Genomic DNA, 11,771 nt, shown 5'->3' with positions numbered 1-11,771 from the left:
TGCATTCTAATATTCCAATAATTAAAAAATTTTCTTGAAGGACATCATGATTTTCTAAATGAGGTCATTTGATTGAATAATGTTTAGAGATAAGTATTAACTTTCTCTTATACCACTTGTTATGATTGGAGATTAATTTAGAGGAGAGTAAATAAATAATCTCAACAATTTGCAAATATTTCGGTTGGGTTAACAACACTAAAATGAAATTCTTGTCAGTTAAGTTGTCAGAAATTCAACATTGAAAACTACGGAAATAGAATAACAGAAAAAATTTGAACAAAAATGGCTGATATAAAAAATCAGTCGAGTCATCAAATAAAAAAGTAAATGCAGGTAGATTGAAATGTAAATTTGCACGTTTGTTTATGATATTCAGATACTGCGATACTCCTACATCGCCATTTCTTCCTTGCGGAAAGATTGCACTAAAAGACTTTAGTAAAGACAATCAGTTTAAAATCACCCACTTCAGTACGACTTATCGTTGTCTAGCGGAAACTCTAAGTATATTTCAATTTTAATCAAATGAAAAGTAAGATTTCTTACTCTTAATTACAAGGATTTCACAAAGAAATTGTAAGCTCAAATTGATCATCATATTATAACTTATCGGTGTGCTTTCTTTGATCTGTTTGGCTCGCAGAAAGCTTTTTCAAGAAATTCAGAAGTTCGGAGAATCTAGAGATTCGGAGCCCTTTAAAAGCTCTTCTAACATATCTATTCATAGGATTCATCTACAACAATCATATTTGTAAATTATATATTTGTTTTCAAATACATATGTCGTTGTTGTATGTGATCGTCCTTTCTGACATATCGTATATTTTTTGTAGTATACATGAATTCTGATATTTTGTTGTGAATCAATGACTGTTAATACGAAAAATTTTATCTGATATTTCAGTTGTACAATGATTCTTAATTACTGAGTATAGTGATAATCTTCAGATAATGTTTGGATTTGGTCTGACTGATCGATTGAAATAAACTGCTATCAGTTGGGCTCCATCAGTTGTCATTTGATTAGCTTGCCTATCGGTATTCTTTTTTCCTTTGAATAATAAACTATCAGTTTGTCACGGTAGGCCAGTTGGACTCTGATAAAACTTAGAAAATTTTTGCTCGTGAATATAAGTGTTTTCTTCCTAAATTCAGTTTAGATTGGTTTTATAATTATCCATTGAATCAGAAGCTTTATTAATCATCAAAACTTAAATGTTTAAACTTATTCGTTGTAGAATTTTTAGCTTAATGAGTCAAATACATATCACAAGCATTCTTAGAGAGGGAAACTCGAATGATCAAAACTTTGAGTCAAGACCCCATACTAATCTAGTCTCGTGGCCTGGGTTTGGATCTCGAATGATTTGTATTTAAAGAAAATATTTCAATTAATCCAATTTTATACGAATTTGAAATCTATTACATAGAAAACTAAAACTAATGGATCTTATATATGAATCGGGATGAATTTAAAACTTGGATTTTCAAGTTTTTTAAAAGCCTTTGATTGAAAATTCTGCTGTCCAAATTGCATGCAAGTCCTACGGATTCAATGAACTTTTCGAGACCTCGACCACTAATATAAATTTAAGGCGGCTTTGCTTTTTTACTTTCTTTTATTTTAAAAAATCATATCATAATTTTAGACGGGATAAACTAATGCACAATTTATCCAATGAAAATTGCTAGAAAGACATATATAAAATAATCGTAAAAAAATCTAGATTTTTATTAATATTTTCAAATGTAGAAATAGATAATTAATTTTTTATATAAAGATATCAAGATTTTTATAACGACTTTGTAAGGAATATATATTATTAAATTTAGATTGAGATGTGACATAAAATTAGAGCTAAATGGAGTCGTAAGTATGGAGTTAGGTGGGGAATATGCATGGAAGAGCACGTGCATTCTTTTTTTCATCTTCCTAAAATCATATCAGTCTCGTTGATATCGACACATTTGTCGTTTTTCATACACGACATTTTAATAATATATATAAAAAAAACAGTTTAGCTCTAGAATTACTTAGATCATGATTTTGCTCTAATTTTTACCTACAATCGAGTGTTTTTGTTTTCTTAAATATTATAATCCATCGTAAAAATATAACTCAAATTATTTTAGATAATTGATCCGATAATTGGTAAATATACTAGTATATTTTCTTGTGAGACGATTTAATGATTTTTTATTGTGAGATATGTTGATCTGATTCATAATTATCATAAATAATATTACTTTGGGGTAAAAATGATTTTTTTATCAGTTAAATCAGATAAAAAATCTATCTCATGAAATTATGTACCGAGTTATCGACGAATTTTGTGTTCAAATAATTGTAGTTTAGCATCAATTATCGTACAAATCGAGTCAAAATGAAACAAGCACTTAAAGTCATACATAATTATTCTGTGAGCTCAAAAATTCGAGGCTGGGGAAAAACATGGAAAACTGGCGGAGACTGAGCCACCTTTTTGTGACGATGTTTCTGTCGAATTTCGCCGAATTAATTGGAGGTCCTGCGCTCCCCGACGTTTCCATTGCCGCGCTTTGCCCCGGAAAAGATGAATGCTCTCAAGCCATTTACCTCACCGGCTTCCAACAGGCGGTAATTAAACTGACCAATATTTTGTTTTTTTTGAAGTTCTCATCAGATTCTCATCACATTTCTGTTACAATTACTAGGTTTCAGGATTAGGATCTGTGATAGTGACCCCGCTGCTTGGGAATCTCTCTGATGCTTATAGTAGGAAAGCTTTGCTGGCAATCCCTCTTTTCCTTGCTATTATACCCAACGGTGTGTATGTAACAGTACAAGTGTTCTTTTTTTCACCGATGATGCGTTTCTTGGGTTATATTTGGCCATATTAATATGTGCAGTTGTGTTGGCCTCGAAGAGGGAAAAAAGCTTCCTTTACGCATACTATGCCATTAGGACTATAACTGCCATGTTTACCCAAAGTGGCGTGTGCCTTGCTCTTGCTTATGCGGTAACTTCATCTTACTTACGTAATACTTCTCTGGTTTGACGCTATAAATTCCACGATATGCAATTGATCATTTTCCCATTTTATTTATTTATTTATTTATTAAACTCCGAGACTTGCCAAGAAAAAGAAATGACACTGCTGTTGGCTGTAACAAGAGAGGAGTGCCTTTAGTTCATTTGCTAAGTTTACTACTGTAATTGATATCCTAGCAAAAAGCATGTGTCAGAGTATCTAGTGGAATTCCTTCAAATTTAGCTAAATGTTTTTAATTTGGTATTGTGGCAGACCATACCAAAAGCATTCAACTTGTTATTTGTCGGCCAGAGATGTACATAATTTTTTACTGGAAAAAACCTATATCAACGCGTGCTTGCTATGAATTCTGTGAAAATGGTAAATGCGGGGACGAGAATCAGTGATATAAATGGTGCAAAGTGAGAGTCTGATAAGCTAGCTTCTCGCTGAAATATCGGCAGTAAATTGTTATGCTCGTTCAAATTTGACTAGAGGTCTTAGCTCGTTCTACTAGAGCGGATTGTGGGTTATTACTTGAGTTACTGTAATTCGATTTAAGAGATATTGATGTTAGTTGGGAAGATACTCAATGTTTAAGTTCGGCCATATGGGGTCTGTTCTCCAGGCAGACAATGTATCAGCAGCGAATCGTGTCTCTGCATTTGGACTTCTCTCCGGTGTGATGTTCTCTGCATATGTTGGCGGTACTTTAGCTGCTCGCCTGCTCTCCACAATTCAGATATTTCAGGTCTTTCCTTGATCAGTTCAGAAAACATTAAATTTTCATTGGTTAGCCTAGTCCCCAGGGTATCGGTTACTTTTCAGCAAAAGCAAATTTTAGCAACTTTTTATTCTTTATAAGCCAGTGATCTGTGATTCAATTCATTCAGGTTGCAGCAGCTACAGCTATTGCTGCAGCAATTTACATGACAGTTTTTCTTGTGGATACAAAACTCCCCTCTGATGCTTTGGAACAGCCAATTTTGAAGGAAATAGAAAGCAATGACGACAGTGTCAAACCGTTGGAGAAGATGGACTTCAGTAGGAAAATTCCATCACCAAAGGATATATTTTGTTTGCTAAAAAGCAGGTATAATGCTTGAATTTTTTTGGAAACTTAATATTTTCCTATAATTGTATTTTTCTCTCTTCTGGTCATGATGATCCTAGGAATTTCTTCCAGAATAAATAAACTCGATGCAGACTATACTGCATTCACAAAAAGAAGATAATAGCTGTTTAAAAATTGTTTTGTTGCTAGTATATTTGGAGCAGATAAATAGAGGTTTTAGGAAAGAAGAACAGTAACTCACAAATTCCAAAACTTTCTCGATGCCTAAGTAAATCAGGGCATTTTTGTCTCCTCTGATCATATTTGTTTGCTTTGTAACCTACTACATTGAAGAAATATCTGATCTTGTTTGGAAGTGAAACTTTAATGGATCATTATGTTGACATGACATGTAATTTGTTATGAAAATTCCACTGTGTCAGACTAAAAATTTTCTACAGGTGGATGATGGCACTTCAAGTCTCTGATTGCCCAGCAGTTTCTTTAATATGACATGCACTAAAAAGCTTTTAAGCTTACATAGATATCAAAAATTGACTGGGCCCCCTTTCTTCTCCCTTTACTGAATGACTTGATCCTCGTGTTGCAGCTTTACTTTTTCATTAGCAGCATTTGTTGCTTTCTTCTATAGCCTTGCAGAGGGTGGACTTCAAACTTGCTTACTGGTATCCTATGTTCCTTTTTCCATTGGATCGGTGGGTGTTTAGTGAGCAAGTTTCTCAACGTGCTCACTTTATTATTTATCCATCATCTGCAGTATTTCCTAAAGGCACGCTTCCACTTCGGGAAAGATCAATTTGCAGACCTTTTACTTATTGCATACATTGGAGCAGCCCTATCAAATGTATTTTCTGTCCCATTAGCTATTTTGCTTCTTCTAATGCTATTTGTAGCTTTTTTGTTTACTTAATTGTGGCCTCTACCGCATACTAAAATGAAAAACTTCTTCAGATGATCTTCATGCCTATATTTGGTCCTGCAATTGGAGAGGAGACATTGCTATCTATAGCACTTTTTGCCGGATTCTTAAATGTGTGTTGTTCAGTCACCTTTCATACTTAAAACCGTTGCTTATACTGTTATACATGAAGATATTGATGTATCAGTTACTTTATTAAAAATTGGTTCTGGTTTGGTGCAGATGTTCTTTGACAGCATCGCATGGGCAACTTGGGTATGCTCTTTAATATTCAATGATTATCATGCACTTGAAACTCTACTTGGGAGTGCAAATGAAAATCCTTATATCTTGTGCTGCTTGTGTAAGTACCAAGTCAGTGAAGGAATACACAGTAAACAAAATTTTTTCTTCCTTCAAAATTTGTGTTTTAGGTACCCTACGCTGCTGCCTTGATGGGTCTATTCCTCTTTTTGTCGAGCCCAATTGTGAGTTCACTATAGCCAAGATTAAGTTCTGTTCGGTTTTGGTTACTATTTGTTGATATGTGGTTCGCTTCTGAACTATACAGGTAAGAAGCATAGTTTCAAAACAAGTTGGACCCAACCAACAGGTGTGCATGCTATATTGTAGTTGAAATCATGGGAGATGATAATCAATGCCTTAATGCCTTGTGGGATGTGATTATATAATAGTCATCCAAATCTTAGATTTTTTTGTGCTGACATTTTATGGAATGATTTTATCGTTAACTACTCGCTTCTATTGCCTCTTCGGTTTGTAGGGGCTTGCCCAAGGATGCATTTTGGGCATCACATCGTTAGCAAATCTGATCTCCCCGTTAATTTACAGCCCTTTGTCAGGTGATGCGAAATTTTATGCTCTTGCATTTAGGGACAGGACATGGCATGTTAAGTATGATATTTCATATGCATCACTCAACCTTTGAACAATATCTTTGTCACAGCTTTATTTTTGTCTGAGAAGGCTCCATTCGACTTCCAAGGTTTCGGTATCCTTTGTGTTGGATTTGCTTGGGTAAGAACAACTTGTCACACACAGCATATGCTCCAAATGACTAATGTTGGTAAATCTGATCTAAGTATATATAATCTTGTGCAGCTGGCAGGTTTCTTTCTGAGTATACTAATAAAGGTATATCCCTTATCAAGAAACAGAGATAACAGAGAGTTAGCCTGAATCTATCTGATGTCTGAAAATTAATATAAAAAATGTCATAATTCCATGGAATATAGAATGAACAAATTAAACACTGAGTAGAGAGAAAATTTAGAAGGCCGTAAGCTTCATTCTTAGTAATTTGTAAAACTCAATCGATCTGTTTGAGAACAAATATGTGATTATGATAGTTCGTAATGAGATTACTGCGGCCAACATTCAACGTTATTCAAGAAAATTCCGAAAGAATTCAACAAATTCTAGTATAATTAATTTCTACTGTCCATTATTTAACAAGTAATCGCATGATAATTAATAAGCATTACATGTTTGCTTCCATGTACTGAACAAGTTCTCTCTAATTTGAGGGAACCTTGACGTACAATTGCTATATTTCACAATAAAATTTAATTTGAGCACGAATTCGATTTACGACACTACACAATGCTGCTTGCTAACTCTGTCTCTCAAGGGACTGGGAATGAGTTTTATGATCATACTCAGAATGAAAGCCATCAGCTGCCAATGGTTGATATAAATAGTGATCAGCATATATTTTGTGTGTGTGTGTGTGTGTGTTTTTTTTTTATATATAAAATCACAAGGATGAAATGAACCTTACATAACAAAGTCCAATGCACAGCACACAGAACCCAGAGAAATGAAAGGGTGCTTCCTCAGACAGAAATAAAGCTGCCAAAAGAGAAAAAAATGTTAATTTTTAAAACTTTTTCAAAGAACATTTTGTTTGTTTTGTCTACTTACATAAAATTCGATAAAGAATCAGATATTATCGAAGAAACAATACAAAATAACAGAGTCATGGTTTAAATCTTTGAAATTACCAGACAAAGGACTAAAAATTAAAGGAGAAGCGACGTTGGCCAATGATATTATGCCCATCATACATCCTTGTGCAATCCCCTGATACACTCGCATTAGTACAAAATAATTGGTTCATCAATTTCCAATTTAATTGTTATGTTTGTCTGAATGAATTTTGAATTTACTCTTTATCTGACATAATCATTTCTGAAATTTAAGATTAGTATGATTTGAAATATATATCTAAGTTTGAAATTATATTTCGAATTAAATATATCTGGTTTAATATCAAATTCATCTATTCAAATATAAATAAAAAAAGTTTAATCTATACCTAGACCAGTGACATGTTTTTTTTACTCGTACAAGGACATATTATTAAGAGTGTCTGTGTGTATATATATCTATATAAGACGAGTTTTATGAACAACTATAAGAATTTTCATTTCATTTTATGTAATAACCTCGTAATGACTTCATTACAAAATAGACTACTGGTTATCCAGAAGTGCAGACGTGCATTTAAATATACTTTGCACAAAATTTTAACACACCTGTTCACTAAGCCCGACTTGTTTTGAAGCAATGCTCGTTGCCTGTTGTATTCGACATTAATTACTTTTCTTTTTTCAAATATATATATATATATATATGTGTGTGTGTGTGTGTGTGTGTGTGCGTGTGTGTGCGTGCATGCGTGCGTGCGTGTAACTCGACTAAACTAATATTCCGAAGAAAAAACAACTCACACATGAGGACCATATAGTAAAGAATATCCCCAAGGATGCAGCTGCATAAGGTACCTGCATGCATATATAATCAGCTAAACTCATGCATGCATGCAAAAGTATTTTTAAAAAAATGTAAAGTATTATAATTTTGTATATTTGGGGCAGCACCATATATATATTATATATATATATACTATACTATACTATTAAGTGTGAGGACATGATAATAACTACCTAGAGAGGACATCAACTTTTTCTTCCAATTTTACCCTTATATGATACTAATATTACACTTTTGTTTTTTGTTTTTGTTTTTTCAATTTCAACACACAATCTTTTAATTTTACCCTTATATGATACTAATATTACACTTTTGATTTTTGTTTTTTTTTTTTCAATTTCAACACACACTTTAATTTTTATTTTTTTTATTTCAACAATTCAAAAATCAATTTAGTCCCTCCATAATTTGTCAAATTTCACTTTAGTCCATCGATAATGATTAAAAAGACTGTACACACACGCATCGCGTGTGCAGAGTAACTAGTATATATAAAACCTCACCCATGGTGCCCATGATAAGCTATTGAGCAGCATCTGCAAAAATATATATAGTATAATTAAGAATAAAATTAAAAAAAATACATTTTCCTTATTACTGATCATAAAACTTACTCATAAAGGGAATTAACCACCTTGTGTTGGTTGGAATATGATCGATCACGTATATATATAAATAAATAAAGGTTGTATGTAATATAATGTAACATGACATAACATACATTTAAGAACGCGATGAACAGTGCGAAAGAAAGCAATGTAATTTCTCCAAAAAGAGGTCCCAACTTAGGCATGAAGACCACCTGCATTGCCACATTAAAATTCTTAAATATTCATAAAGAAAATTGATTTAATTAATTGTGAATATATATAGATAGATAGATACATTTGATAGCGCTGCCCCGATGTTGATAATGAGGAACATGACTGCAAACTGGTCTTTGTTGAAACCGAACCGGGCTTTCAAGAAATACTGCATAAATTTAATAATTAAAAAAATGATGAAATAATTGGTTTTCCCCTCTCAAACTATATTCTAAAAACATCTTCAAAGTTAATTTTGACTAATATCCTTAAATTAAAAACAAGAAAATATTTCCTTGAAACCCAAACATAGCTTTAATTTTCTAAATATTTTGTCTCAGGGAATAATAAATTAGATATTTTGATTATAGAAGATATATATATATAATTTTATGTGTGTCCGATCCAAGTTAGCTAGGGGGACCTCCTCAATTCATCCTACGTAGAAAATATGAAAAAGATGTCCTCAAGCGAACGAAATTTAGATTCTAGATATTTGGTAGCGCAATCAAGAGAGAAAATTGAGTCGATTCCAAGATACGACGGTCTCCTTTTTCGAATGCTTAAGAACCATATATATATGTTTTTATATGATCTCTTCAGTTTCAAACATTAATGGCAAGTTAGAAGTAGAGTGTAATCGAAGTTATAATAATCCAAATCCAAAGAAGTTGATGTTTTAGAGAAAGAGAAGTTTGTAAGATGAGAGGGGATCGGTACCGGTAAGAAAGTTTGAGCTCCGGCATCAGCCAGGCCGCCAAACAATGTAACGGATGCAGCTAGTGCAAATGTAATGCTGTAAAATCTTGTTAGCTAGTTAGTGTAAATTATTATAGAATATAAAACTAGTGGGATTTAATATACGTAATTAACCTGGTGTTGAACAAATGAAATATATCCTTTGGCGATGGAGTTCCAAGAAACCCTACAGTATTACAACTTTCTGTCCTTTCCTCCAACGTCAAAGGAGTATCGATGATATTATCATCACGACTACTGCTACTACTACATCTGTTGCTCGAATCCTTGACAAATATTCTCATGTAAACCAATGCCAGAATGGATACAAACGCCCCAACCTGCGGATTAATATTTCATTTCTTTGTATAATTGTCTGGACAGATTAAACTAATGCTGTATAATTGTATTTAAGCATGCAGGACCTGAAATATTTGAGAAGTGGAGAGGAAGCGAGCGCCTAAGTTACCAAGAACATTTGCAGAGGAGACAACTCCGTAGAGAACTGAAAACACTGCCACGCGCTTCTCTTCCGACACACTCTCTGCCTGCAGCCATGCACGTTCAGTTATATATATAACAACAGCTAATTGCATATCAAATTTAGGTATTTAAGTTACCAAGGAACCAAACGAAAGGCATAAAACACCCCCATCTGTAACCATGGCAGTGAAAGTCTTGAATGCGTAGTATGCATAAACCCAATTCTTCGTTCTCTTCAATGCCAAGATTACTGTTTATTTATATGCATTCATTGCCATAAATTACGGGATTTTTCAGTAAGTTCAAGCAATAAAAAGCCAGCAAAACAAGATATATATACCTAGCGGCATAATAGCAAGAGACATCGGAATTGCGAGTAACTTTTTCCTGCCGTAAGAATCCGAAAGATTACCCAGAAGTGGCATCATCACCACAGAACCTAACCCTGAAATCTGCCAAAGACAAAAAAAAAGCCAAAAGTGTAGATATGAATCATACGATCATATATAAATATATATATGAATACGTACAGCCTGCTGGAAACCGGTGAGGTAAATGGCGAGAGAGCACTCATCTCTACCGCCACACACTGCACCGACGGTGACATCTGCGATGGTGGGAATGACCATATATGATTGGAAACTGAACAGGAACACCGTCACAAATAGGTGGCTCAGTCTTGCGTACTCCCCCTCCATCTGTTTATGGTGTGTGTCGTGAGAGTGGTGAGGGTTGTTTAATCTCCTAACACTCTACAAACCCTACCTCGAACTTCTCTATCACTCAAAATTTAAAAAGTTTCATCATGGTCCATGAGGGAAAAAAGAAAAGATCATTAAAAGCCGAAAAGGATTGTTTGTTTCTGTTTTCCAGATATATATAGGATTTCACCCAAATTGAATCAATAATTTAAGTAAATTTCTTGTAGATTTGAAATGATTAGTCTAACTTCTCTAAATAATAAAAATACATTTAAAATTCATCGTTTCAAATACAAACTAAACGAGTGATCTTTGTCACCCGTGGATGAGTTGTTATACTAAATTTCTTGAAATTAATTCGGGTAAATGAGACTAATTGGATAGATATTGGGAAGGTGAAAAGTTAGAGTACTTCATGTTGGAAAAAAAAGGGGTTATATTTTAATCAATCAATGTTCCATTATGAATTTATTTAGTTGTTAAAAAAGTCACACATATTTAATTAAAAGTAATTAAATAATAGATACCATTTTTTTCTTATATAGGTAGTCGTCTATTAATGAGATGTTATTCTTAGATTGCGTCAATCATACATCCAATGACGATCATCTTTATGCTCACATGCGAGTAGGCTTGTCAAATTGGGTCAGGCCCGTCGGGTCGGCCCGCCCCGCCATAAAAATTGAGCGGGTTGGATTGATAAAATAGCAGCCCGTTTGGAGGACGGGCCAAACGGGTTGAGCCCGTTTGGGTTGCGGGCTGGCCCGTCAAATTAGGATAGAATTTTATATTTTTAAGTTTTATATAAAAATTCCTATTTCTTCCTTATTTTTTCTCATGTGCCTAAGCCCGCCAAATTAGGGTAGAATTTTATACTTTTAAGTTTTATATAAAAATTCATATTTCTTCCTTATTTTTTCTCATGTGCCTAACTTCAATCACTCTGGTAAAATCTATATACTTCTATTTTTTTTTGAAGATGTTATACTCTCCGGTCTCCTCCCTTTTTTAATGTTTAACTCGAACTAATCCAGATTATCGAAATAATATATTAAATAAAGTAATTATGTGTATTGTTGAACACACAATATTTTTTGAAATTTACAACCGTCTGTTTCCTCGACTTTCTGTTATGTTCCAATAGTTTCTCACTTTTTAAGAAAATGTGGATGGTAAGAGCTAGGTGCCTTGTGCGGACAAACCCTTAAGATCGTTAATTTTTGTTTTCTTGTGAGGATAAATCCTTAAGAAACTGGAGAAAAT

General features: G+C 33.5%; 2 protein-coding genes across 4 annotated transcripts; one reads left to right on the top strand and one right to left on the bottom strand.

Moving 5' to 3' along the window:
- Positions 1-2,386: 2,386 nt before the first annotated feature.
- Positions 2,387-6,374, top strand: LOC142540962 (uncharacterized). The gene is made up of 14 exons (XM_075647474.1): positions 2,387-2,620; positions 2,698-2,809; positions 2,893-3,002; positions 3,643-3,765; positions 3,908-4,107; positions 4,679-4,754; positions 4,847-4,933; positions 5,041-5,121; positions 5,231-5,263; positions 5,422-5,475; positions 5,559-5,600; positions 5,772-5,850; positions 5,955-6,025; positions 6,110-6,374. The coding sequence occupies exons 1-14, from the start codon at positions 2,456-2,458 to the stop codon at positions 6,185-6,187; spliced, it is 1,311 nt and encodes a 436-aa protein (XP_075503589.1). The 5' UTR covers positions 2,387-2,455; the 3' UTR covers positions 6,188-6,374.
- A 61-nt stretch (positions 6,375-6,435) lies between these two features.
- On the bottom strand, positions 6,436-10,644 carry LOC142540951 (uncharacterized). 3 transcript variants are annotated; one of them, XR_012819188.1, is made up of 14 exons: positions 10,338-10,643; positions 10,148-10,259; positions 9,945-10,057; positions 9,750-9,872; positions 9,460-9,665; positions 9,307-9,382; positions 8,669-8,755; positions 8,505-8,585; positions 8,287-8,319; positions 7,737-7,794; positions 7,546-7,579; positions 7,012-7,090; positions 6,789-6,859; positions 6,436-6,685 (listed from the first exon to the last, which is right to left on the bottom strand). XR_012819188.1 is itself a non-coding variant. In XM_075647455.1 (14 exons), the coding sequence occupies exons 1-14, from the start codon at positions 10,503-10,505 to the stop codon at positions 6,682-6,684; spliced, it is 1,254 nt and encodes a 417-aa protein (XP_075503570.1). In that variant the 5' UTR covers positions 10,506-10,644; the 3' UTR covers positions 6,436-6,681. The 3 variants fall into 3 exon arrangements, 2 of the variants coding, with proteins under 2 accessions (XP_075503570.1, XP_075503561.1); XM_075647455.1 differs by having other exon boundaries at positions 6,784-6,859; positions 7,546-7,587; positions 7,741-7,794; positions 10,338-10,644; XM_075647446.1 differs by having other exon boundaries at positions 7,546-7,587; positions 7,741-7,794.
- Positions 10,645-11,771: the final 1,127 nt, after the last annotated feature.

Source organism: Primulina tabacum, chromosome 1 (genome assembly GCF_025594145.1).
Source record: "Primulina tabacum isolate GXHZ01 chromosome 1, ASM2559414v2, whole genome shotgun sequence".
NCBI classification, from domain to species: Eukaryota; Viridiplantae; Streptophyta; class Magnoliopsida; order Lamiales; family Gesneriaceae; genus Primulina; species Primulina tabacum.
Note: the sequence above shows the minus strand (reverse complement) of the source record. Positions and strands in the feature narration are given on the sequence as shown.

Bases quoted from the DNA above. Each gene is read 5' to 3' on its own strand.
- LOC142540962 (XM_075647474.1), top strand. From the start codon at position 2,456: ATGGAAAACTGGCGGAGACTGAGCCACCTTTTTGTGACGATGTTTCTG. The intron at 5,122-5,230 runs GTGTGTTGTTCA...GGTTTGGTGCAG, and splicing joins TTTTTGCCGGATTCTTAAAT to ATGTTCTTTGACAGCATCGC. The intron at 6,026-6,109 runs GTAAGAACAACT...AATCTTGTGCAG, and splicing joins TTTGTGTTGGATTTGCTTGG to CTGGCAGGTTTCTTTCTGAG.
- LOC142540951 (XM_075647446.1), bottom strand. From the start codon at position 10,505: ATGGAGGGGGAGTACGCAAGACTGAGCCACCTATTTGTGACGGTGTTC. The intron at 7,091-7,545 runs GTGTGTTAAAAT...CGAGTGTATCAG, and splicing joins AAGTCGGGCTTAGTGAACAG to GGGATTGCACAAGGATGTAT. The intron at 6,686-6,788 runs GTAAGGTTCATT...AACCATTGGCAG, and splicing joins TGTGCATTGGACTTTGTTAT to CTGATGGCTTTCATTCTGAG.